Below are 27,576 nucleotides of genomic sequence, written 5' to 3'. Positions count from 1 at the left end.
CTTTCCGTCTAAGGGACTCGCTCCAGACCCCTAGTCCTGTTGGTTGTGCTTTTCTGCTCCTTTCCCAACTCTAGAAATACACACACACACACACACACACATATAAGGTGTGGCTATCAGAACTCCGCAGAACCTATTATGAGGGCGAGTCCTGAGCTGTAAGTAAAAGGGCATGGAGCTGTAGCCCATGTTAGTCCTACTCCGAGTAGACCCCTTGAAATTAATGCGCAGGACCAACTCAGGCCCGTCAACGTCAGTGTATCTGCAGTGGCTCCTGCTACAAGGCGTGCGCTGGAACTCAACCAACTTAGTGTCCTGGCACTAAAGCACTTAATTCTCACAGGCAATACATGAGGTAGTTAAGCAGTTTCTGGGCTCTGCTGCATTTCAGGTGGTTCTTCATACTACTACTAAAAAAATGACTAAGTGATGATGATAGTAACGCTCCTGCACATAGAAAGCTAGCGTTGCAAGAAGCCCCTCCCTGACATGCTAGCTTTCTGCGTGAAAGGCATTGGTTTAATTATTTTATATGCAGGAGCATTCAGTCACTATTCCCTTGCGCCTTCAACCTGAAATGGCACAGCCCAGAAACCAATTTGCCATCTCATCTGAGAATCCAGTCGACGGAAGTGAGGTACAGACAAGGGATTTTGACACTGAGGCGGGTTGTGCGTCGCGCTCGGGGAGGCGTCGGGTCCGCCAGTAGCTCTTGCGGGTCCTGGAGCCTATGATAAAGCGCCCCCCCCCGTTGGTTTTTCTGTGCGACCCTCAAAAATGGCAACGCGCCCCCGCCTCCTTCGAAGAAGCCCAGTTACCGTCGAAGGAACTGGTGTTTCTTCTAAGGGAGACCTTACAGTATTCCCAGATATTGGGAAAGCAAATATTGGAGCAAATATTGGGCGAGAAGCCGAGACTGAGGAGGTGTTTAAATGTCTCGTTGAAATCAGTGAGGCTGGGAAAGGGCCGGGTGGTGGCCCCCGTTTCCTGAGCCCCTTTACCCATGCCCCCTCCCCCCCAGAAAAGCTGTGCTGGGGCGTAGAGCGGGGGGAGCGCCAGACAAGAGGAACGCGCCACCCACAACCTCTTGAAAGTGTCACGGGCAGGCGGGCGCTGCCTTTGGAGATGCGGGAGAGGCTCGCCCTATTTCTTGCCAGTTCCGTTTCCCTGGCTCTAAAGGGGCGGGGGCCCTGCGAAAAGACCCTCCTCGATCCATCTTCCTCTCCCCGCATCTGGAAGCGACTCAGCCTAGAGGTGCATTTCAATAAAAATAATTGGCTCGAAGGAGCCTAGAGCGGGGTATTTACATCTTTGTAAGGGGGCTGCGGCGCCTGCTCCTCCGCTGATGGATGGGGCGCTGGGCTGCTCCCGCCGCTGCTTCCTCCTCCTTTCGGCGGGCAGGTGGGCAGAGGAAGAGCCGGAGGAGGGGGAGGGGGCAGCAGCAGCTGCTCGGCGTGGGCAGCCCCCGACTTCTCCTCCTCTGGAGCCGGCCGGCAGGAGGCCGCGGGGTAAGGCCCCGTCGGGGCGACGGCCACTGCAGAGGCTGCCCCGCTCGGCCTGTCCCGGGAGGCGCCCTTGTCCGTCAGCCCGCGGCTCTGCAGGTAGCGGCCGGCTCCCCCGACGGGGTCCACCACCTCCTGCTCGTCTTCCTCTTCCTCCTCCTGTTCTTCCTCCGCTTCCTCCTCCTCCGGCAGTTTGTGGCTCTCCACGTCCACCTCCGGCTCTTCTTCTTCGTCCTCTTCCTCCTCCTCCTCTTCCTCCTCGCTGCTCTCCTCGCTGGGGTAGCTGCAGCTGGTGCCCCCCGGGGAGAGCAGGCGGTGGCCCGGGGGCTGGAGGGGGCGTTCGCAGCCCCCTGCCTCCCGCTCCGGGGGCGGCAGCAGCAAGAGGGGCGGCGGCGAGGACGAGGAGCGCGGCGCCGGGTGATGGTGGTGCAGCTTGGCTAAGCTTTCCGAGTCCTCTTTGCCCCCCACTGGACGGAAGGCGCTGGAGTGGTGGTACGACGCGCCGGATTTGCCCCGCGGCTGCCCGTCCAGCAGGTGGGGCTGGTGAGGCGCCGAGCCCCGCGACCCTCCGCCGCCGCCGCCTCCCTCCGCCGCGGGGGAACATGCCGCCTCACTGCCGTCGAAAGCCCGTGGGTCCCTGCCGCTGCTGCTGCCGCCTCCGCCGCTCGCTTGTGGGGCGGCTGCGGCGGGCGGCGTGCCCAGCCCGGCGGCTCCCCCTTCGCTGCCGGGGTCCGCGAGGTCCAGGAAGGCTTGGCGCAGCAAGCTGGGGCTCTCCCCGCCCAGGGCGGTGCAAGTGGGCGGCTGCGGCGCGGGCTGCAAGTACGTGGGCAGCCCCGGGAGCGCCCCCGGGGTGCGCGGCGGCCAAAACATGCAGAAAGGCGGGTAGAAGGCTGCGGCCGCCGCCGCCGCGTCCTTCCTAGTCCCGGGCCAGAAGAGCCCCGACAGGCCCGCTCCTGCCGTCGGGGCGGCACCTGCAGCTTTGTGCCCCGCGGGTCCGCCTTGCGCCCCGACGCCCAGCCCCTCGGAGTCCTCTTTCTTGTGGCAGAGGCTGAAGGCGGCCGCGGGGAAGCCGTACGGGTGCGGGAAGAGGCCCCCGCAGCCGGGGAACTTCTGCAGGACGCCCCCGAAGGAGGAGCCCTTGCTGGGCACCGGGATGACCGGGTAGTTCCTTTGCGCTTTGCCGGCGCCGCCGTGCGCAACGGCCGCTGCAGCCGCCGCGGCCGCCGCCACCGCTTCCTGCAGCTCCTCGTCGTCGTCGAAGCGGCCGCGCTTCTGGTGCAGGTCAGGGGGCGGCGGCGGCGGCGCGCCCAGCAGGTGCGGGCTGAGCAGGCCTCCTCCGACGCCCACCACCGCCGCCTTGACGGCGCCCAAAGGGTGGCAGTGAGGGCCGGAGCCTCCTCCTCCTCCGCCGCCGCCCCCTCCAGGATGGTGGGCGTGCGAGGCCTGCGGGAGGGCCCTCTTCCGACTGCCGCCGTTGAACATGGCCTTGACGTCCTCCCAGGCGAAGACCAGCTCGTCCTGCGGGGTCTTGTCGGTCAGCTTGAGGTGGCGCCGCCAGGAGTTGAAGTTGGCGGCGTCGGGCTGCGTGTACTTGGCGTCGGGGGTGCGGTGCGAGTGGAAGATGAACTTGTTGGGCGAGAAGTACATGCTGCAGTAGCTGCACTTGATGCACTTGGCCCGGGAGCTGTTGTAGCGCGCAGGAATGAAGCTGCCCCGGCAGCCCCAGGCGCACTCGTGCGACACGTCGAAGGCGAAGTTGTCGGGCAGCTTGGGCGGCCTGTTCTCCCCCAGGAAGGACTTGCAGAGCCGCTCGGCTTCCCTCTTGGTGATCATGCCGCAGCGCCTCGACGAGATGGGCATGGCGCCCGCCCTGCGCAGGATCTCCAGCTGCACCGGGGTGCACTGCACGCACGTGATGCCCAGCGCCACGCGGCGGTTGTGGATCTCGTTGTAGCTGAAGTTCTTCAGCAGCGTGTTGGAGATCTGCGCCAGGCACAGCCGCTCCTGCCCGTCGATCACCAGAGACACGATGGGGATGCCGTAGAGGATCACCTGGCCCACTTGGTTGGGCTTCATGGCGCCCGGGTGAGGAGGGCCGCCGCGTGGAGGCGGAGGGGGCGGCCCCTGGCTCAGCGAGTCCGACGGGAAGGCGTTAGACGAGGCGGACTGGAGGAGGTCGGTGGCGCCTGGCAAAGGGCTGCTGGCCATGGTCCTGGGCCCCCGGCAGGCTCCCCAGCAAGCTGTGGAGGAGAGAGAAAAGAGAGCAGGCCATGAGGACTAGCGCCATCAAGCGGCTAAGCGGATGCACCGTCTGCCCTCTAAATCGCTTGGGCTTTAATTAAGTGATCAGAACCTCAATATAGGTGCCTTTTTGACACTGAAAGAACATTTAACAGGCAAAAGCAGTTGCTTAAGAGGCCATCTTCAAGATTTTGTTTTCATGCACCATATTATTACAGGAATGTAGCACCTTCAGAAGAACCTCGGAAAAGAAAGAGTCCCTTGTTTACTGCCCTGTTGAGTAAAAAACGACTTAGGGCATTAAAGTTGGCCTTTCCACCATTCCCAGTTAAGGCTGCGCAGCTGGACCCTGTGACACTTTTACTCAGGAGGAAGATGCAAAAGATTCAATGGGATTTACTCCCATATTTGTGCGCGCGCATGGGCATATAAATGCAGCTGTGTATCAGAAACCCTATAGGTTTACTCAAAAGTAGGACCTGCTGAACTCAATGGGACTTACTCTCTGGTACCTCTGAGTAAGCCCCATGGAACTCAGCAGGGCTTATGTGTGAGTGGATGTGCAAAAGCCGACTTTGCACCTTGATGAATCTGCTGGTGAAAAGGATGTGCAGCCAACCCTGTGTCCACTTGCTCAGGAGGAATGAGTCTGATTGCTTTATTCAGGGAGCCTGATTCTTAGGCAAGTGTGTCTAAAACTATAACTTCAGGCTGGTAACACTTTTGAGAAGAGAGGTCTTGCTAGCTTGTTGAAACAAAACGACACAGAGCCTTAAGGCACAATGAAGACCAACAAATGTATGGCATGTTTCCGAGGGTGCATGTCCCACCCAAACTGCAGAGAATGACACCTTCCTTCTGTTAATCCCAGGTGCAGGAAAATAATTATGCAGGGCATGGAAGCCTGCCCCTTGCCCCTAGCACTGGAAAATCTACCCAGCTACCCCTCTGACAAACAAGGGACTCCCCTCGTTCTTTTCTGAGGTTCTTCTGAAGGTGGCACGTTCCTGTAATAACATGGTGCATGAAAACAAAATCTTGAAGATGGCCTCTTAGCGACTGCTTTGGCCTGTTAAATGTTCTTTCGGTGTCAGAAAGGCATTTTGCCATCACCCATAACTTTTTCAGCTTTTTCGCTAAATCATAAGGTCTTTGAAAAAGGAAAAAACACAGACACTACCCTGTACCAAATCTAACCTCACACAAAATTGTAGAATTGCTGCAATTAATAAGTAATTTTCATTGGGTGGGTAGTTGATCATAATGACCACCAATGCTCGGCAGTTCACTCCAAGGTGATGAACTTGTATCAGGGCTATACCACTTCAGGCTACAAGTCAAAACTCACAGATTGAATGCTCCACCATATCTCTCCAGTCCCCCCCCCCAAAAAAAAAAAATCTGGGAGAAGAATTCTAGCTGGCTCAGAGAATTGCTTTGTACAGAGGTGTATTCTGGCACCTGCAGTGTGAAGCGGTACATCCCAGAACTACCACTGCAGTGAGAACTAGGCCAATGTTTGACTCCAGGCTTAGTGCACTATGTCTTTAAGGATGAGCTGATAAATCCCATTCCTTGCGACTTCCCTCCTTGTTTCTACCAGAACTAGCAGTATGTTATCTATCGGACAAACAGACAGATACTTCCTACCATCTCACGATGCCACAGCCAGCTTGAGACTTCTCCATTGTCACCTCACAAACCATGTCGCTTTCCAGAAAGTGGATTAATAGCTACAGAATTAAGGGACTAAGTACCTATTGGGAAACTGCTCAGTCTGGGAACATGTTTTCAGTAGCTAAACTGAGCACACGGTCCTTTCACCAGAAATGACCCACTCCCCAAACTTTCTTCCTTTTAGCAAAACTAATTTAGAAAAGGGGTTTCATATTTTTGCTACAGTTAAACAATTAGGATTCAGAAACTCTTACTGACCTACTGAAAATCGCAGGGAGATCTAGCGTTAGATACTAATCTGCTTTCTGACCAGCCTGAGCTCTAGAACAAAGAAACAAGTCTGGAAACCAATTTCTCCTTACAAGTAAAAATAAAATAAACGCTATTGAGGCTGCAGCAGAGTTAGGGTAGGGTTGTGGCTAAACAACGGAGTTATGAATCAGCAAGGCCTTGGCTCAAATCTCCCATCTGCCACAAATGCACTTTGTAGCCTCAGGAAAGCACAAACTCTCAGTCTCAATCTGCAATATGGGACTGATAACACAAGCCTGCCTCACAGGGGTGCTGTAGGGAGCAAGGAGCAAAATTATAGGATGTGCTTTGTGCACTCAGAAGGCCTTTAAAAAAAATACCAGCACAGCATTCCAAGCCTGCCATCTATCACTGATGCCTTCCCCACAGTCCCAGAAGAAGAAGAGGAGTTTGGATTTGATATCCCGCTTTATCACTACCCGAAGGAGTCTCAAAGCGGCTAACATTCTCCTTTCCCTTCCTCCCCCACAACAAACACTCTGTGAGGTGAGTGGGGCTGAGAGACTTCAGAGAAGTGTGACTGGCCCAAGGTCACCCAGCAGCTGCATGTGGAGGAGTGGAGACGCGAACCCGGTTCCCCAGATTATGAGTCTACCGCTCTTAACCACTACACCACACTGGCTCTCAGAGAAGGGAAGACGTTTGTATGTTATGGTCAGAACAGGCCCAGTTTTTTCTTCTATGCCAGGGATGGGTTACCTCAGGCCCATTGGCCAAATGTGCACACAACACACACCTCAGACCTCTCCCCAGATTGCACTTCTCACTCACCCTGCTTTGAACCATCCTTGAGCATTTTTGCCAGCTTGAAACATATCCGTGAACTCTGACAATGCCTAGAAACGAGTGTGCCTAGAAACCAGTGTACTGTACCAAAGGGTAACATCTACATCCGTCTAGCCTCTACACCAGGGGTCAGCAAACTTTTTCAGCAGGGGGCCGGTCCACTGTCCCTCAGACCTTGTGGGGGGCCGGACTATATTTTTTTGGGGGAAATGAATGAATTCCTATGCCCCACAAATAACCCAGAGATGCATTTTAAATAAAAGCACACATTCTTCTCATGTAAAAACACCAGGCAGGCCCTACAAATAACCCAGAGATGCATTTTAAATAAAAGGACACATTCTACTCATGTGAAAACATGCTGATTCCTGGACCGTTCGCGGGCCGGATTGAGAAGGCGATTGGGCTGGATCCGGCCCCTGGGCCTTAATTTGCCTGCCCATGCTCTACATCATTCTAAAACACACTCCTGTATGATAGCTGTGTGATTCCTTCCCCACCATCCTTCCAGAGACATCTCTCCAGATTGTTGTGTGCGTGAGTTCTGGGACACGTAATTGACACAATAATAGTGCATTAGTGGTAGATGTAGACCGGACCACCCACAGGTCATTCTGCTTATTCGATGCTCTGTGATACTTCCCCATTGCTACTGCCCTCTGGAAGGACACTCTTGTGCCCTATATAAAAGCAGCAGAAAAACCAACCAACCAAAGTTGCAATTTAAAAAGTTACAGGATTTCAGCAGGAAGTTACAAGACAGTCACTGACTGCACATGAGGCGGGATGTGTTGTGTGTTTGGAGTTAACAGGCACAGACAAGCTGAAAAGAAAGAACACTGGATCCCTGATGGAGGAGCATGGATATATGCTCTGAGTTGAGGAAAGCAAGAAATCTACATTTATTGCAGGAAATAAATACGGTACTTGATAGGCAAGGCCTTAGAGTTATATTTGCTCTTTCACATGCATAGGAGAAACACACAAGGAGATCACATTTCCCAAGGTAAGGATGAAGAAGGAAGTAGGAAATGAGGTCAGCAACCCTGAGAGTATCAGTCTAACCCTGAAGAAAGATCAATAGGTCAGCACAGGAAAAACAGTCTAGGAAGCTTGAAGGTTCATCTCTATCTACCTTTCTTATGCAGTTATACAGTATCTGCCTATACTCTCTGCAAGCTGAGGGTGTCTTTTGCAGAGTTGAAAATGGGATCGCATATAACCATCATGAGCGCAAATAATCACAAATGCACAACAAAAGCAACATCTGGAGGCTCCCCAGCAAGACCTTTTTCTTTGCTATGCTTTCAAAAGTTGAAGCTTAAGATGTTTTCTTCTCTTATAATTTATTCATTCATTCTATGTTTATGTCACATTGCCTAAGTTTCATAGATATTTCATACACTGACTTGGTTGATTAGATTTTTGGCTGTCCACGCTGCCCCAGAAATACACATTCAAGGACAGCCTAAAAATATCACAGATAAATAAAATGTTGGCTGTAGTAGCATAATCAGCACACATAAACATGCATTGATAAAGTGGGTAGAATCTGGATGTTTGCACAACTCTTTTGCTACCCGTCTTGCAAAAAAATAAATAAATGAGAGGAAGGGAGAAGTTTATTTTTTTGCTGAAAATAAAACAAGAATTCTCAAGCACTTTCTATACGGATAGCAAAATCTACCACCTGCCATACTGGGTGGAGCAGAGACATTTCTGCTGTAGTTCTAAGATTTTGGAATCAGCTCCTCAAAGCGGAGCTTTAGAAGCAAAATGTAGGGTGACTTTCCATTGAAGATCTTCTGACCTCTTTCCCCCCATGCATTTGAAAAAACCCTCTTTAACTCAAGAGGCTCTATGTATCTAACCATCGAATAGCCTTTTTAAAAATGGTCCATTTTAATTGATGTGACATTTGAGCGCTGCTATTTTATGTTTTTAATTTGCTGCCTTGCTTAAAAATATAGGAAGCTAATTTGTCCTGAGTCGTGTCATTCATCCATTTAGCTCATTATTTCACACTGACTACCACCGGCTTTGGGGCAGGAATGGGGAACCTGTGGATGTTGTTGGCCTTCATCTCCTAGCCTCTTTGACCACTGGGCCATGCTGGCTGGGGTTTGTGGGAGTTGGAGTCCAACAACATGCAGAATGCTACAAGTTTGCAACCCTCCCTTGATAAGCCAGGGATTGGACCTGGGAGCTTTTGAACCCACTCTGCCACAAAGCTACAGCCTTCTCCAAATTGCTGTAGCTCATTCAAAAATTGTGCATTTTTACTGTCCATTTTTAAATCCTTTTGCAAGGCCCTTTGGGTGTTCTGGACGAGAAAAGTAGAATACAAGTAATAAATAGCAATAAAAATAATGATGTGCTTTTACAGGTGTTTGGGTGCTGAAATTGTCTGGTTGTGCTGCTGACAGTTTTTATTTCTGACTCCTTTTCTTCGCATCCTGCCTTCTTGTGTTCTAAGCAAGTTACACTACAAAAATAAAAACACACACACACACACACACAGACAAAGTGTGTTTGAAAAGTGTGTATTCCTAAAATAGGAACACCACCCTATAACACTGTAAATGTGTCAAGAACACAATTCTGCACATTTTTACTCAGAAATGCATAAGTCCTGCCAATTCAGCTGGGCTTATGCCCAGGAAGCTGGGTTGCAGCCCGAGGCTGAAATCCTAGGCATTTTTACCCAGTAGAAAGCAGCCCAGTATAGAACCTAGTGCAGCTCACATCTGAGTATACACAGATACGTAGGTTTGGTCTGCATAAAATGCTAGATAACAGCAGCAATACAAAATACTGACATCAGCAACAATTCAATAACCTAGCTATGCATTAACCAGCAAAGGTCTTACATCACAAGAGGGATTGTGGGTGGAAACAGTGACCTCAGGATATGCTCTTCTGAGTGCAGTGAGTCAGTACCAGAAGATGCTTTAAAGACTCTTTCTCTGGGTTCCATTAATTTTCACTTATCTCAACTCGTTTTGCCTACCCCTCCCAAAGGTACAAAGCAATGGACATTGAAGGTCTGGGAGATTACTGAGCAATAAAGGGCAACCCTACCATTAGGCAAATTGTGTGGACTCTCTCTTCTACAGCCAAAAATGGCCAGTTCCATCTAGTAATCTGGGATCTATTTGATGATTTTAAAGGAGAAGGAAGCGTATGTGCCCATATGGAAGTCTCGCAGTCATTTAAACTTATTTGTAAATGAAGTTGTTGGTTTTCTTGTAATATTGTCCTCCCCCTCAAATTGTTTGGTGGGACTCCTTGAGCACTAGGAAAGACTAGTCTTAAATACTATTACAGTAGTACCTTGGTTCTCAAACTTAATCCGTTCAGGAAGTCCGTTCCAAAACCAAAGCATTCTAGAACCAAGGCGCACTTTCCCATAGAAAGTAATGCAAAATGGATTAATCCGTTCCAGACTTTTAAAAACAACCCCTAAAAGAGCAAGTTAACATGAATTTCACTATCTAACGAGACCACTGATCCATAAAATGATAGCAATAAACAATGTCCTGCAGCTACACGACCAACCAACCAACCAGTAGCTGAACTGGGTTCCATACAGTCACAAAAACAAATGAAAAAGAGCCGCAAAAACAAAAAGGCAAAATAAATAGCAAAAACAGACAGGCCCCAGCGTAACGCTCAAAACGGAAGTGTGGCACTCAAAACGGAGCACGTTCAGCTTCTGAAAAAAGTTCACAGACCGGAACATTTACTTCCGGGTTTACAGTGTTTGGGTTCCAAGTTGTTTGAGTACCAAGGCATTTGAGAACCAAGACACCACTGTACTACCATCAAATGAAGTCAAGACACTGATGGGGGACATACATATCTCTGGCTTCCTGGATCTTATTGGTACAGCACTTATCACTCTACCACGCCATGCCTGTCTTTCCCCTTAGATACTACTTTTCTTGGCTGAAATTCAGCAGCTGCAGCATTTCCTGGCATGGAAAAAGGGGCATCGGATAAATTTCTGTCTGCTGTGCAGCCATACCCAAGCACAAACCCAATGTCAGGAAACTACACAACACATCCCTCTTGTGGAAATATATGTTCACTCAGGGGACACACACACACACCTTTCTTTAAATTTAACCAGGCAGTTTTGGCAATTGATGCATATTCTTGGAGATATTGCTCTTTTCATTGAGATTGCTGCATGTGGAATGACTTTCACTCCTTGATTCTGGACTCGCTGTCCTTTTTCCCTTCTCCCTCTCCAGATCAGACACGGAAAGGAAATTGGGCATGCACACATTTCATTTCCCCAAGGGATCTGAGTAAATGTCAAATCTAGCAGAGCTAATCTGAGCCTCGAAAAACGATGTAGACCCAAAAGAGGAAGTGGGAAAGGGTTTCAGACGTCCAACTTTCTCTTTCAGCTCTATGTTCTTTTCAAGACAGAAAATGGTAACCACTTTCACTGACCAGATGAAGGCAGTAAGTTAAGGTTACCAGATTTTTTTCATTGAATCTGGGGACACTATACATACATACATACATACATACATACATACATACTACACCGAACCCAAAGGGTGCTCATCAATGGTTCCTCTTCATCCTGGAGAAGAGTGACTAGTGGGGTGACACAGGGTTCTGTCTTGAGCCCGGTCTTATTCAACATCTTTATCAACGACTTGGATGATGGACTCAAGGGCATCCTGATCAAATTTGCAGATGACACCAAACTGGAAGGGGTGGCTAACACCCCAGAGGACAGGATCACACTTCAAAACGACCTTGACAGATTAGAGAACTGGGCCAAAACAAACAAGATGAATTTTAACAGGGAGAAATGTAAAGTATTGCACTTGGGCAAAAAAAAATGAGAGGCACAAATACAAGATGGGTGACACCTGGCTTGAGAGCAGTACATGTGAAAAGGATCTAGGAGTCTTGGTTGACCACAAACTTGACATGAGCCAACAGTGTGACGCGGCAGCTAAAAAAGCCAATGCAATTCTGGGCTGCATCAATAGGAGTATAGCATCTAGATCAAGGGAAGTAATAGTGCCACTGTATTCTGCTCTGGTCAGACCTCACCTGGAGTACTGTGTCCAGTTTTGGGCACCACAGTTCAAGAAGGACACTGACAAACTAGAACATGTCCAGAGGAGGGCAAGCAAAATGGTCAAAGGCCTGGAAACGATGTCTTATGAGGAACGGCTAAGGGAGCTGGGCATGTTTAGCCTGGAGAAGAGGAGGTTAAGGGGTGATATGATAGCCATGTTCAAATATATAAAAGGATGCCACATAGAGGAGGGAGAAAGGTTGTTTTCTGCTGCTCCAGAGAAGTGGACACGGAGCAATGGATCCAAACTACAAGAAAGAAGATTCCACCTAAACATTAGGAAGAACTTCCTGACAGTAAGAGCTGTTCGACAGTGGAATTTGCTGCCAAGGAGTGTGGTGGAGTCTCCTTCTTTGGAGGTCTTTAAGCAGAGGCTTGACAACCATATGACAGGAGTGCTCTGATGGTGTTTCCTGCTTGGCAGGGGGTTGGACTCTTCCAACTCTATGATTCTATGATTCTATACACATTTGGGACATTGATGCTGCAGCGATGGCGGTGGCAGAGGGGTGGCTGCTGCCTTGACCTCAACCACCATGTTTCCCCTTCCTCCGAGGCTTCTATCTCCTCTCTCCATGAGCCTGGGCAGCCCCTGAGTTATTGGTTCTTCAGTGGTGGTGGTGGTGGTGGGGAAGCGGTGCGCGGTGGGTCAGGCATGGAAGGTGGAGTTGGAGGGCTGAGAGCAGTGGCGGCAGCGAGGCTCGGGCAGCGCGATGCCTCCCTTCCCATCAGAGCAGCCCCTATCCCATTCCTACCTACGTGCAAGCGGGAGGGGGCAGGGATCCCTCAGCTGGGAAGGGAGGCTTCCCATTGCCTAACTGAGAGATCCTCACCCTGCTCCTGCTTACACGCAAGTAAGAGTTGGGAGGCTGCTCCGATAGGCAGCATGAAGCTTCCCTTCGCAGCTGAGTTGCTGGGGTCAGGGAAGGTGGAGGCAGCCCAGAAGCTGCATCTTAGAGCCTCTGCACCACCATCATATGGGGACTTCTGAGCAGCTCCTGAAGCCAGCCAGAGCCAACTGCTCTGGGCTGTTGAGAGTGCCACTGCTGCGTTTCCTGGGGACATTAGATGAAATCTGGGGATATTCCGGGGATGGAATTTGTCCGGAGAATTATTTGCAAATCCAGGGGCTGTCCTTGGGAAATGGGGAGGTCTGGTAACCCTACAGTAAGTGGGGGTCTCAGAGGCCTCAAGGGTACCTCTGCAACCACCAGTGCCATGTTGGTGATCCCTAAATTAATAGATTTGCCCTTTAATTTGCAGAGTTGCAGAACCCTCGTCTGCGGGCAAAGACAATCAAATCCTTCCACTGATGCCCAGGCTATATAAAATAGCTGATGGCCTAACCAGGACACATGCTTTTAGATGCTTTGAGGTAATGCGCTAAGAGGTGGCCGTGACTGGGGCCAGCGACTGACAGTGTGATTCATTTCATTTCCGCATGTATGAATTTGCCTTTCAGTAAATTCGCAAAGAAGGATTTCAGCAAGAAGGAAAACAGCAAGAAAGAGTTGATTGGCTGTTGCCTTTCCAGACAGCTCATGAGATGGTGATATGATTCATAAAAGTGAATGAAATGCAAATGGAAACTCACCACTTCCCCTGCTTAGAAAATGGACTTGTGAGCCAAATTTTCAATGACTGTGCATGAAATTGGCTACTACTACTGGAGACCAGATTAATGTTATTTTGGAGGGGGCAGATCTGGACCACCAATAGACATTCCTTTTTTTAATGTTATTTATTTATTAAAGTTCTTATGCTACCTCAGTAAACATTCTCATATTACATCACAAGGCTTATTATACTATAATTTTCAACATGTACACAAAGTTTATATACTAAAAGAAAGAAAGAAAGAAAGAAAGAAAGAAAGAAAGAAAGGACAAAAAACTATTCCAAAATCATATATGTAGCAACACTTTGGACTTCCTGTCTATCCTGTTGTATATTCCTTTTTTACAAATGAAATATTATTGTATATTTCTTTACAGTTTATCTAATACATTCCTATATCAATATGTACCCTTGGTCTTAATTTCTCAACGCAGTCTCTCTCCAACGTCAATTGAATGCTAGCATAGATAGCGAACATTCACTGTATTTTTTGAACATATATCTTATATCTATCCCACTTTTCCATATTTTTTTGTTTTGAATTGCCTCTCAGGCTATTTGTCAACTGCGCCATTTCAGCAAATTCCTGTAGCTTGTTACACCAGTCCCTTATTGTCGGGACATTCCTGACAAGCACACACAAAGTGAGTCAGGCCATTGGTCTCTCTAACTCAGCATCGTCTAATTTGACCGGCACTTGCTCTTCAGGGTCTCCCTTTTCTATCCCAGCTTCAGTTGCTTTGGAGCAGGGAGCAGGGATTCTGGCTCTCCCCTCCAACCCTTCTGTGGAGTGGAGAGCCTCAATGCTGGCTGGGAAGGGCTGATCAGGAAGCCACAATGACTGAACTAGAGTCTGAGCAGTAGGATGCAACCTTGTTGGCTAGAACTAGACTCTGCTTTCACAGATGGGAGCAGAACCACCCAATAAAGTGTGTGCTTGTAAGCTTGACATTCCCACAATGTCAAGAGAGTCTCACACCTGAGCATGCCATACTTCATCTTTCTAAGCTAGGCAGGAGGGGTGGGTGAACTTGTTTGGACATCTTCATTGCTTCTGTCCAGTTCTGAACTTATCGCTCTGCTCCTAAACTCCTGAACTGTGACTCCTAAGCCCTGTGCCTCCTGCTGAGCCTGTATCGTGAGTTGCCTGAATAAAGATCTCTTTCTTACAAGTAACACCTTCTGCCTCTGTGGTCCCCCCCCCAGTATAATTTTTATTTCAGGCAATAATGTCCAAGATAACGGAGTCAAGACAGAGAAGGGATTCAAAGCAGCTACAGACATACATATCCCTGCCCTTGTAAAGGCCAAATCCTAGAAGCTGTGAGGGGGAAATAAATCAGCCCACCATCCCTTCTGCATAGTAAGAACCAGGTGAGGGTGGGTGGTTTTGTGCGTCTCTTGCTGTCAGGGTTTAGGAGACAGGTTAACAACCACGGTGTCCCAGGTCTCAGAGCTGAGATAGGATGTTGTTGGCCAAACTGCAGGTGAGGCGTGTGCCATCTTCTTCTATGTTGAGGGCCTTCACCACACCATCTTGGACTACCAAAGAGAACCGTTTGGATCGTTGGGTCCCAAAAAGTCCCCAGAGTGGCTCTTTGTCCAGCAACAGGTTTGTAGCCTTCCCATATACTCCTGTGGGATCAGCCAACATCCGGACCTTTCCCTTCTTGGAATAACAGGTTTGGAATTGCCCAAGAAAGATGTAAAATTATTTTTGTATGCCACAACTGCTGTTCGTATTTTGTTAGCTAAAAAGTGGAAAACCCAAGAATTACCAACGATAGAAGAATGGCAGGTGAAGATGATGGATTTTTCGGAGCTAGCCGACCTGACCGGAAGAGTCCGCGACCAGGAGGAGGAGGAGTATCAGGAAGAGTGGAATAAATTTAATGATTATCTAGTTAAATTTGTTAAGTTAAATTAATTGAAAATAGCTTGCAGATACTTAATTGGCTTAGGATTTTATTTATGTTAAGTGATGAATTAATATGCTTAATTCCATAAGGTGAACATTTAAGGATGTTAATGTTTAAGTTAAATTTCATAAGAATTGGGATTTGGAAAACCGTTAAAAGGACATGCAATGAAATTCAACCAAGGGGAAGCGAGGAAGTCACTTAACAAAGTTAATAAGTGTAATTTTCAATAAGTCTATGATTTATGTTTGTTTGTCTTGTGTGTTTGTTTGTTTGTTTATAATATTGTGAAAACAAATATTTTTTTTGAAAAAACAACAACAAAACATCCGGACCTTTCCCTCGGCTTTGTGAGCCTTTCCCCACTCACTCATGACGAAGGCGGCATTGACAGACAAGCAGGCGATGACCTCCACTCCTTTGCCCTTCAGCTGCCCTGCCTTCTCCACATAGCCTGGGAGGTGGGTTTTTGAACAACCTGTAGTGAACGCACCAGGCACCCCAAACAAGATCCCCTTCTTGCCTGTGAAGAGGCTCACCACGTTCACCTTGTTGCCAGGGTCACCCTTGTAGACCTCCACACTGGGCAGCTTGTCTCCAGCCTTGAGGGCCGCCATGGCTGGTGCTTCGGTTGCAAAGGCCTGCTGAACGATCCCTGCTGCTGCCCAACCCTTTCCAAGAGGGGAGCCTGAAGTTGCTCCCCGCAGCGACTCAGCCAGCCCAGCACCTCCGCCCCTTTCCACCTCGTTGCCATGGAAATCGCGGGAGTGACAGCTGCCACTGCAACCCCGGCCCTTTGAAGTCCTCCTCCTTCAAGTTGTGCCTCTGCCTTTGGGTTTTGAGTGGAACCAGGACAGCTGCCTTATACAAGTCAGACCATTGCTCCATCAAGCTCAATGCCATTTACATTGACTGGCAGTAGCTCTCCAGGGTTTCAGAGAGGGGACATTCCTAGAGATCCTGGGGGCTGAACCTAAGACCTTCTGCATGCAAAGCAGCTTCTCTGTCCCCGAGTCGCCATAACCCTTGCACCTTTTCCCTTGCACCATGCAGCAAAATGGCGCCAGCTCTGCCAAACTGGCTCTCACACAGAGAGTATTCCCAAGAATAGGTTTTGATCCCAACCAGTTCACTAAGGCCTTTACATATATACCGTATTTTTTTCTCCATAAGACGCACTTTCTTCCTCCTAAAAAGTAAGGGGAAATGTCTGTGTGTCTTATGGAGCGAATGCATGGTCCCTGGAACCAAATTGCCCAGGGGCAAAAAGCAGACCGTGCTTTTATTTTTAGAAAGAGGGAAGAGGGTGTTGAAACAAAGCCACTGAACAGCTGATTGGCAAGCGATCGGGAGGGAGATAAGGGACTCTAGAGATAAAGGAGGCTGCCTGGGAGGGAGGAGGTAAAAGCACATGGATCCTCAAGATTTTTGCATTGGGTCACCCCAAATTCACCATCAGATCACATAGCATGTCCATGGCTATAGCTTGCACCAAAAAAATCACACACCCACTGTTTCGTGGGACCGCAATGGCGCAAAAACATGGTTACAAAGCAAGGATTCTCAGGATTTTTGCATTGGGCTACCCCAAACTCACTGTCAAATCACATATCATGTCTGTGGCCACAGCATGAACCACAAAAATCATACATCCACTGTTTCGTTCAGAATCTTTTTTTCTTGTTTTCCTCCTCTAAAAACTAGATGCGTCTTATGATCAGGTGCGTCTTATGGAGCGAAAAATATGGTGCGTGTGCATTGCTTGAATGTCAAGTACCAATGACGTGTGTGTGTGTGTGTGTGTGTGTGTGTGTGTGTGTGAAAGAGAGAATGTTTCATTACCAATCTCCACAGATTGGTCCATATATCCACAGCAGACACAAAATGAGTCACTTCACATGTTCAGCTGCAGGTTGTCAACCGTTAAGTCGTCAAGTGATGAAAAAAACCAAGTGGAAAAGATGGAGGAGTGTGAACAGGCTAATGGACCAAATCAGTAGTGATGGTGTTGGGGGTGGAGTTATGGGGCTTCCCTCCCAAGACCAGCTCATCTGGACGAGGCTAGGGTGAAAAAAGGGGCTGGCAAGGCTGTGACTTCCTGGTGGGAGTCCTGGACTGGCTCCACTGATGCATTGGCACAGCCTTGACCTCGCCACCTCCCTGCCCCAAAACTGTCCAGGTAACCAGCAGCAACACCAGTGCCAGGTGAGTGGCTCTGCCCAACCATAGGGACTGCTAGACCCCCACAAATGTTAAATTGAAATGCAGCTCATACCTACATGCAAACAACTCATTGACTGTAGTATCAAGCGGTGGCTTCAACGTGTGAACCAGCCATATAAGAAGCAAGCTCAGTTCTCTCAATGTAAAGGTTAAGGTAAAGGTAAAGGTACCCCTGACCATTAGGCCCAGTTGTGGACGACTCTGGGGTTGCAGCGCTCATCTTGCTCTATAGGCCAAGAGAGCTGGCATTTGTCCACAGACAGCTTCCGGGTCATGTGGCCAGCATGACTAAGCTGCTTCTGGCGAACCAGAGGAGCGCACGGAAACGCTGTTTACCTTCCTGCCAGAGCGGTACCTATTTATCTACTTGCGCTTTCGAACTGCTAGGTGGGCAGGAGCAGAGACCGAACAACAGGAGCTCACCCCATTGCGGGGATTCGAACCACCGACCTTCTGATCGGCAAGCCCTAGGCTCAGTGGTTTAGACCACAGTGCCACTCACATCTCAATGTAGATGCAGCCAAAGCAGCAACATCCGCTGGCGTGCCTGCAGGGCCCCGACCTCCCGACTGTATTGCCGGCTTCACCGCACCAGGCCAGGTGCTTCTGCAATGCACACACACACACACACACACACAGAGGAGAGGTTAGCATGCTTTAGCAGATAAAATCCACGTGGAGCAACTCAAGCCCAAACAGCTTGTTGATGACTGAGCATGCTCTGGGCCCATGGAAGGCTGGCTAAATGCAGAAGTGGGAAATAACAAGAGCATGTGGCAGAGGGAGAATGCAATGGAATATCCTGAAAGAAGGTGGTTTCGTCTGGCTGCAACCCTGCACAGGAGCCCACATCAGAGGTGGACTTTGGTAATGTGGCGCCCTGAGCAAGGACAAAAATTGGCACCCCCCAAAAAAGATAAAAATTATTTTCACAATAATTCCTTTTGGTACAGCTGCTTTTAAAATGGATCTTTTTAAAGTAGGTACTCATGTTGTTGTTGTTTTGCTCCCCCTTTGCTCATCGCCCTGCGAGGAATCTCCCACAACACCCTAACTCCGGTGGCGCTGCCCCAAACTGCAACATTTAGTTGTGGGTCCCACTTCACAGAGAACAATTGCAGAACTGCACTGTCTCCAGATCTCAAGTGAGAGAACTTTCCTTCTAGGAAACAGGACCTGGACCCAGAATGTGAGGACTGCTTCATTCTGAACGAACTCAGAAATCCTTGTTTGAGGATTTATTTATTTATTGTCACTCATTTAAATATTTATAAGCCAAACATTCATAGAAAACACAGCAAAGGAGTTTAAAACATAAAAAACACAACACTGCAATAATAGCCATAAGAATACTAATAGCATATCAAATAAAACAGATGGATAAAAAATGACCACAGAATGGTGATCATTTTCCCAGATGTCCCTCCCTCTCATTATACACATATATTCTCTGTTTCAGTTACAGATAGGTAGCCGTGTTGGTCTGCCATAGTCAAAACAAAATAAAAAAATGCCTTCCAGTAGCACCTTAAAGACCAACTAAGTTAGTTCTAGGTATGAGCTTTCGTGTGCATGGTATCTGAAGAAGTATGCATGCACACGAAAGCTCATACCTAGAACTAACTTAGTTGGTCTTTAAGGTGCTACTGGAAGGAATTTTTTTATTTTGTTTTGAATATATTCTCTGTGTTTGTATGTATGTATATATACAACTAATCCACACTAATCCACACCTAATGACCCACCTAAGTGGTACTCAGGATATCACTCAAGAAATCACTCAAGGTATCTCTCAAGTAATTAAGGAACAAAAGAAGAAAAGGCACACTAGCCTGGGAACTTCCTCTCTGCCCAGAACATTGGAGGCTAGACACCACACCCCCTCTACAGTATTTATAGGAACTCAAACATTGAGATCCCGCTCTGTTCCAGTAACAAGAAGCCGAAAGCACCAGCCTGAAGATGACGAGTGAGACCTCGTCGAAACGTCGCCTAGACACCCCAACTTTTACACGGGAAGACACCCGAGGACACCAAAACCTGCATTCCTGTACCCGTGAAAATCTACGAAAGCATATATATATATATATATATATATTCTCGCAGCTCAACTGTGAAACAATTTTCCTTATTTTTACAGTAACCTAGTGACAGCACTGTCCGAAGCATGCTTTTATTCAGAAGAATGACCCAATTGCAGTTTAACAAGAACCACAAGAAAAAACAACAGCCCCAACAACCATGTGCACATCCCAGCATTTAGAATCATAGAATTGTAGAGTTGGAAGGGACCTCAGTGGTCATCTATTCCAACCCCCTGCAATGCAGGAATCTCAACTACAGCTGCCTGAATTCAGGATCTCAGCAATGCCTACCAGCTGTTTCCTTTTCTCAGCAAGTTTCTATCCCTTAACTGTGCAGTAGGGTGAACCAACCTGGTTCAGTCAGTACCATGGAGGAGTGTGTGTGTGAAATAGATAAATTTAAGAAACTGGTGTCTGATTGCTGCAAACAACTCGTTTAATAGTGTTGGCCTTAGCAGGGGTGGCACCACTGAGCTTTGTTTCAGGCTGAAACATGTGGGACCGGCCCTGCCATTAGGCAGGCTGAGGGGGCCTCTTCAGGCAGCAGATATTGAGGAGCAGGGCCAGAGGGCCAAAGCCTTACATGGTGCTAGAACCCCACCTACCCTATAGAACATGGGTAGGCAAACTAAGGCCCGGGGGCGGATCTGACCAAATCGCTTTCTAAATCCGTCTTGCGGACGGTCCGGGAATCACCGTGTTTTTACATGAGTAGAATGTGTCCTTTTATTTAAAATGCATCTCTGGGTTATTTGTGGGGCATAGGAATTTGTTCATTAATTCTTTTCCAAAATATCATCCAGTCCCCCACAAGTCAAAACACAACCCTTTCCATAATGCTCTGGTTTTCTCTATTTTATAAATTACAATTTGAGAATAATTTTTAAAGATATGCCCCCCACCTACATTCTCATATACTAAAGTCTAGGATTGTATCTTTCACCTGACCTTGTAAAATAGGTAATTCGGCGCTAAAATATCCACCCCCCCATTTTATTATTATTATTATTATTTTAATCCTTAATTCAGCTTGAGCTAAGAGCACGTATATATTGCAATGCCTACTGAATTCTCCGGGGTTTGCCCGTCTTCTCCTCTCCACCGAGGAAGGGATGGCGGATGGAGATGACTGAAAAAGTAGCGTAAGGGGATTGACGTGGCTACCTCGATAAAGTAGGGCACGAAATGCGTGCGTCATTGGGGATGCGGAGGGAGAAAGGAGGGTGAAATCATCCAAATGTGAGGCTAATAAAAAACCCCCACCGCCTCGATTTTTAAATACACTGTTTGAAAAGAAGTTGTCTGTTGGGCTCCCCAACTGAGGCTGCAGTCCTAGTAAGTCACATTGAACTCAGTGTGCAGATACTCCGGAGTGGATACGAGCAGGATTGCTCTGGAAATGTACCCGTCTCAGACGGAGGTTATTAGCGAAGCATTTCCCCTGAAGGTGCCACATTAAGGGACAATATATTCTCTGCTTTAATTGATCGCTTTAGCAGGCCAGATCAGCTGTTCCCCCTGGATCCCTAAGGGACTGTTCCTGTTGTTTTGAAGTTGGTTCGCTCACTTTATTCAGTAAAAAGGAAGCGATTCCCTCGTATCTGGTCCATTTCAAGCTAGATATGGCAAGAGGAAATACTCTCCCCACCTCCCGGTGTACTCCAGTTCAGAAGAAAGAGCAGGCTTTGAGTCAGATCTCACGCGAGCTTAGCCTCAGAATCTGTTTTGGAGAGCGTTGTCGTTGCAATCTGTGGAGCGGATTGATTCAGACGTGCATATTATTCGCGGCACCATTATGGGATGACTTGGTGGCATGGGGGGGGGGGCAATCAGAGATCTAAGTCCAGGGGGCTAGGATTTTCCATATCGTAGTACAGGACTTCAAATTCAGTCCCTCCACCCCACCCCCGCCCGCCACCCGCAACTGACACAGTTCACACGTTCAGATGCAAGGGAGGTGCGCGCATGTCACTATTTCTCTGCACTTCAGTAACTCCTCAGCTATTTATAAAATGGAAACTCGGTCGTCTCTACTGACGAAGCATTGCATTTAAGGCACGTTCTGTGGCCGGCCATTCACACGTTCAGGGGTTTAAACATACCTGAACGGGTCAAATCTAAGTGCATATAGAAATCAAATGATTACAGACACGCGTAAGCAAGGTCCTTTAAGGCTGCCAGTCTAATTTATACGGTTGAGAGTCCAGAGAGGCAACGTCAAAGGAACATGATTCATAAAATCTGTAGAATAATGTCTGTACTAAAACCTATGTATCAGTCAAAGGGTGTGCACGTTCCTAAAACACACAGAACTTTTCCCCAGACTCACTGAACAATATATACAGAGAGGCTGAAAAGGCATTTTGCAAACATTCTGGAGAGCCAAAGAAAAGCACAATTCTTTTTCTTGAAGAACATTGAAATTAGAAACCTGCTTAACGTGGATTTCTAATATCCGTACTGATACTTCTAACAACCTTGTATTTAATTATTATTATTATTAAAACCATCAGCGCTACAATTGCCTTTTAAAAACAACAACAACAACAACAACAACAACAACAACAACAACAACAACGCACCCAACTTCAGGAAGAGTCTTTTGCAAATGGAAAATCTGCCAAACTGCACTGTGAACGTTGAGAACCAATCGCTTTATTGTTTTAAAAGAACCTGCGGCTATTGTTACAGTGGAGAGTGGACCAAAGATAATGGAAAGGTAAAGAAGAATACATCCCGGTAACCTGGGTTGTTAGACGAGTCCAGTACCTAACTTGCTTTCGATTCTGAATTCGCAGGAATTTAAGAACGTCGGTCAGAGATTGTCAGTACACTAATATTTCTTCGTGGGCTCACTGATAATTACTTATTTTTAAATCTTACTGCAATGTCCCTTCTACTAGCTATTACGTTCCCTTGAGGTTTGCGGACCGTTTCTTGGCCTTTTCAGAAGAGGTGAGATTTTCTGCCAAATTATAGGACACACGGCATCAAAAAGGGACCACGCCTGCAAATAATAAGCCCTGACAAACGAGGCCGGAGCAAGCAGATTTTTTAAAAAATGGGAAAAAGAAGGAAATAAAATAGCCACATCCAGGAACAGCGAAGCTGTGCATGTGGGTCTACAATGTTTCTACTGCGCGATTTCCAAGCCACAAAGCTCTCCGTGTCTACTCAAGTCCCGTTGAATTCAGTGTCACTTACTCACGAGTAAGAGAGTATAGGACTGCAACCTAAAATGTGCTCGGTCTGAGCCGAGGGGACTCCTGTTGCATCTTGGGGGCCCGATCCGCCTCCAACAGCCGAGCTATTTCGACCGAAACCGGCTTCCAATATCCAACTTTCCCCGGTTGCTTCGGGTGCTGGTTTCAAATGCCCCGAAACAACAGTTTTGTGGATCGCTGCTTTGGCGTTTTTTGGTAGGTTTTTTAAATCCACATTTTTTCTTCTCCTATATAGAGTCCTTAAAGTGTTTACCTCGGGATTGTCTCTCTCGCGTCCAAGATCGCAACCTGGAGGTTGGAAGTTTGGTCGGCGCATATTCTCCCCACGCGGTGGGCCAACTACCCCGGGGTGAGCTCTCTCTTACCCCGGAGTAGCCTCGCCGCCGGCCATCATTCTGCCAAGAAGAATCTAACCAGACTTCAGGCGCGGGTGCGTGGTTAACTTGCTCTTCTGCGATACACTACCTGAAATCGGTTCCAAAGGGCGGGTCGCTTCGGATTAAGCGCCCCAAAGGCAGCTCCAGCGCCCTAGGGAAAGCGTCTGTGGGATCCCAACTCCTCCGCCTCTAGGACTACAAAGACATCCACCTCCCCCTAACTCATTTCCCTCGCCTTCCCTTCTTAAACCCTCAAAGAGGATTTCGATCCTACTCCCTCCGCTTCCCTCCGCTTCCCAATGAATTGAAACTAAGCGAAGGAAAGGAGCGATGAGAAAAGTGCGTGATGCGATTGGTAGTGGATCAACAGTCCTGGCTGCCGGTGTGAATAATTCTCAAGAAATACACACGACGCTTTGCAGACCTTTCCCTCTGGATCTAGCACGCAGCTTGGGAGCCGAGTTGCTCCGATGTGCCGAAACCGGTTTCCACAGCCCTCCGCGCTTGGAGACTTTGCAGAAGGAAGAACCGGGATCCCGCGGAAAGAGCGGGCACCCCTCTCTCTCCATCACAAGGAAGGGGCTAAAACTGGGCTTCTCCTGACTTCCACCTCTTGCGGTTTAACCGTCCCCGCTGTCCTGAGAAACGTCCTCGCCACGGACCCCCCCCTCTCCTTCTTAGGTATTCCCCTGAGCTGCTTTTTATCCCGATCCTGACCTCTAAGGCAACTCTCTGTCTTAATCTGGAGGGATCTTTTGAAGCCGGCGAACTCATGAACCCATACGTGGAAGAAAGCCCTCATAAACTGAGAGGGACTTACTCAAGAGTAAATCGGCAGGGACAAGGACTACGGGATAAATGCCCTACGATCGTGGCCTTTGGAGACGGTTCTTACGCGCCACTCCACTATATGTTCCTTGCTACCCTCCCTTGCGCCCTTACATAAACACGGATACACACACTCACACGACCATTTTTGGGGGGGAGATAGATTAAAGAACCAAAACCAAACCATCCTTATGATAAACCAAAGTCTAGGAATCTAAGCTCTCTTGGCTCAGATCTTTACGCAGCGTTCAAAAGCAAGGCATGAAGGTCTTTCCTCTTTGCCTGTGGTTGATCCCCCCCCCACCAATATTTTCTACTCAACTGCCGCTGAACATGGAGGCTCCATTGAGATCCCGGGAAATTGTCTCACCCGTTTCGGTTTGGGTCCTTTTTGTTTGTGTGTGTGCGCGCGCGCAAGGGACAATGTTGCCTGGGCTACGACCTCCGCGCGCTCACAACACGCGTTCGGAGCTCCCGGCCGGACCCACAAGTGCCCCCCTCCCTCCTCGCGCCACCCTAACCCGCTTTACCTCCTAAATCAGGCTGCTGCTGCTGCTCCTCCTCACGCGTACATCTTGCGGGTCCTCCTCCTGGTAAAGGAGAGAGGTTGAGCGTCGGAAAACCATCAGGCTTTTACATCCAGGCGGGCAGGAATTCGCTCGCTCGCTCGCTCGCTCGCTCGCTCTCTCCCGGGCGGCTTCTCTCTAGCGCAATTAAAAAGGCAGCCTCTTCGCTCAGACGCCAAACGACGCTCTGGACCCCGGACGGGACTGAAGCGCTTGTCAATTATTAGCCTCCGCCGCTGGAACAGAGATTCCAACCCCCAAGTCCGCCCAGTCCGCCTGCTTTTGCCAGAAGCAAAGGCTGAATCTCTGCGCTCTGCTGAACGCTTCTCTCTCTCCCTTTCTCTCTCTCTGCCTCGGAACTCTCGGGCGGACCGAGAGGAGAACACCCAGTGGGCACGGTGACGTCACCGGCTCCCGCACACTCTTCCTCGCAGGAGGAAGGGAAACCTCGCAGAGAAGAAGGCAGTCCAGGGGTGGGAGCGGGAGTGGGGTGTGTGTGAGAATTCAGCGGTGCGATCCATAAAGAGATTGAGCCGAAGCTCTCTCTCGGCCGGTTCCAAGAGTCGGCTCCGCTTCAACCCTGAGCAGAAAATCCGCTTTGGCTCCGGATTCTCCGGTTCCTGCAAGCGAGCTCATCCCGTCTAGCTTCCTCCACTGAAGATGAGGAGCTTAAAAATTAAAATAAAATAGGACATAAGTCCTTAGCAGTGATTTTCACTGAAAATCAGTGGGACTTGGCGTTCAACCCAATACGTTTGGAAGGGGTGTCTGTTTATGTTACTGGCCTATGTGAGGCGGGCATGGTATAATTTATTCCCTGCCTCCCACTCAATATATCAATGTATTGCATTTTAATTGGGGGGAGGGGGAATAACTGTACAGATGAAGGAAATATATGGGAGTTAAAGTTAAAATTATACACGTGACAGCGATCCAGCTGTTGTTCTTCGGCGTCAGGCTAGGACGACTGTGGATGTGAACTTCAGCCCCCTCCCTCGCTCCCCATTGTTAAATGATCACTGAACCATTATTCAGTGTAGCACAAAATTATTATTTCGAAGGTTTGCAAGTTTGTGTTTATATATTGTAAACCGCCCTGTGATCTTCAGATGAAAGGCGGTATAGAAATAATAATAATAATAATAATAATAATGTATAATCAAGGTAAATAGAGATTCACAACACCATTTTATCAAAACAGGAGGGCAACAGACGTGGAGCACGATCCTATGTGAATGCCAAATTACTGGAAAGTCAAAGAATTTTAGAGCTGGAAGGGACCCTGAGGGTCATCTAGTCCAACCCCCAATGCAGGAATCCTGCCTATTGCCTTCTCTGAGGCAGGCTCGAACTACCAACATTTTGGTTAACACACAGATGCAGTGATCTATTGGGCCACCTGCGGAGACTCATTTCATACTGGGAAGTCCCATTTTATCGGGAACCCTTTGGATCGGTTAAATGCTCGTGAGTTAATGTGTCTGTAGGATCGGGGTTTCTTCTTGTTCCCCTGGGTTGAAGAGGGTTCCTCCCCAGTTCAGGGTACGTCAAAGTCTTGCAGTCTTCTGGTTTTACGTTCCTAGACAAACTCGGTGGCATTTGCTCATATGAATAAACATGGAGAGGACCAGGGTTTGCCTCTACTTCCTGAACTTTGGGAATACAGTTGCACTGAGTTCAGTTCCCAAGGATGATGATAATGATGATGATTTTATACCCCGCCCATCTGGCTGGGTTTCCCCAGCCACTCTGGGCGGCTTCCAACAAAATATTAAAATACCGGAATACATCAAACATTAGAAGCTTCCCTAAACAGGGCTGCCTTCAGATGTCTTCTAAAGGTCTGGTAGTTGTTCTCTTTGACGTCTGGTGGGAGGACGTTCCACAGGGCGGGCGGCACTACCGAGAAGGCCCTCTGCCTGGTTCCCTGTAACTTGGCTTCTCGCAGCGAGGGAACCGCCAGAAGGCCCTCAGCGCTGGACCTCACTGTCCGGGTAGAATGATGGGGGTGGAGACGCTCCTTCAGATATGGAACAGATTCAGGGTTTCCACTTCTTCTGTGTTCTGTGAATGATGGTAGTTTAGACCCAATGAGAAGAGGGTCCTGTTCTCCTACTTTGGAGGATAGGCTTCAAATTACAAGAAAGGAAATTCCTGCTCAACATCAGGAAGAACTTTCTGACAGTAAGAGCTGTTCAATGGTGGAACGGTCTCCTTCAGAAGGTGGTGAACTCTCCTTCCTTGCAGTTTTTTAAGCAGAGGCTGGATGAGGCTGGATGAGCAGGGGAACCGCCAGAAGGCCCTTGACGCTGGACCTCAGTGTCCGGGCAGAATCATGGGGGTGGAGATGCTCCTCCAGGTATACTGGACCGAGGCCATTTAGGGCTTTAAAGGTCAGCACCAGCACTTTGAATTGTGCTCGGAAACGAACTGGACTTGTGTTGCCTGGTCATTCCCTTCTAAGGTCCAGTAACTTCCCCGTTTTACCCTAAACGAAGGACATGGGCTATTACTCTCAGGCAGGGAACCGTGCATAAGAGTCATTTAAGACAGTGGAATTTGCTGCCAAGGAGTGTGGTGGAGTCTCCTTCTTTGGAGGTCTTTAAGCAGAGGCTTGACAACCATATGTCAGGAGTGCTCTGATGGTGTTTCCTGCTTGGCAGGGGGTTGGACTCGATGGCCCTTGTGGTCTCTTCCAACTCTATGATTCTATGATTCTATTAAGATGATGAACTCGCCTGCCTTAGAAGTTTCAAAGCAGAGGATGGATGCCATTTGCCATGTATGATCTGATTGAGATTCCTGCACCGCAGGGGGTTGGACCGAATGACCCCCCCTCCCTTCCAGCTCTACAACTCTATGGTTCTAAATACATATTAATAGGGTTGGGGTGCAGGCGTACTAATATTATTATTGTTATTGATTACTATTAATAGTAACGATAATAATAGGAGCAACATGACATTCGGAGTTTATTCCGCCTCCCCAGTCGCCTCCTCATTCCTGACCTCAACGACGACAGAATAGGGAAACATGCACTCCTCTTCCACACACAGACGCAATAATGGAAACAGAGTCCAAAAAGAGAAAGAGAGAGAGAGAGAAAGAGAACA

General features: G+C 48.5%; 2 protein-coding genes and 1 long non-coding RNA gene across 3 annotated transcripts in view; all 3 read right to left on the bottom strand.

Moving 5' to 3' along the window:
• SKOR2 (SKI family transcriptional corepressor 2) overlaps positions 1-3,710 on the bottom strand; it is a gene marked incomplete at its 5' end in the record, with an annotated part of 34,666 nt that extends 30,956 nt beyond the window's left edge. Inside the window, one exon of the mRNA XM_083703788.1 lies at positions 1,308-3,710. Coding sequence (XP_083559914.1) covers positions 1,308-3,710 — 2,403 coding nt within the window. The remainder of the gene's footprint in view (positions 1-1,307) is intronic.
• Positions 3,711-7,458: 3,748 nt separating this feature from the next.
• On the bottom strand, positions 7,459-27,471 carry LOC310827231. Its single transcript, XR_014556238.1, has 4 exons — positions 27,427-27,471; positions 24,428-24,487; positions 8,903-9,003; positions 7,459-7,584 (listed from the first exon to the last, which is right to left on the bottom strand). It is a non-coding gene; the product is annotated as an uncharacterized lncRNA (long non-coding RNA).
• On the bottom strand, positions 14,445-15,977 carry LOC310827189 (peroxiredoxin-5, mitochondrial-like). Its single transcript, XM_083702989.1, has 2 exons — positions 15,497-15,977; positions 14,445-14,902 (listed from the first exon to the last, which is right to left on the bottom strand). The coding sequence occupies exons 1-2, from the start codon at positions 15,776-15,778 to the stop codon at positions 14,693-14,695; spliced, it is 492 nt and encodes a 163-aa protein (XP_083559115.1). The 5' UTR covers positions 15,779-15,977; the 3' UTR covers positions 14,445-14,692.
• Positions 27,472-27,576: the final 105 nt, after the last annotated feature.

The sequence above is a fragment of the Podarcis gaigeae genome (genome assembly GCF_964106915.1).
Source record: "Podarcis gaigeae genome assembly, chromosome: 11".
NCBI lineage: Eukaryota > Metazoa > Chordata > Lepidosauria > Squamata > Lacertidae > Podarcis > Podarcis gaigeae.
Note: the sequence above shows the minus strand (reverse complement) of the source record. Positions and strands in the feature narration are given on the sequence as shown.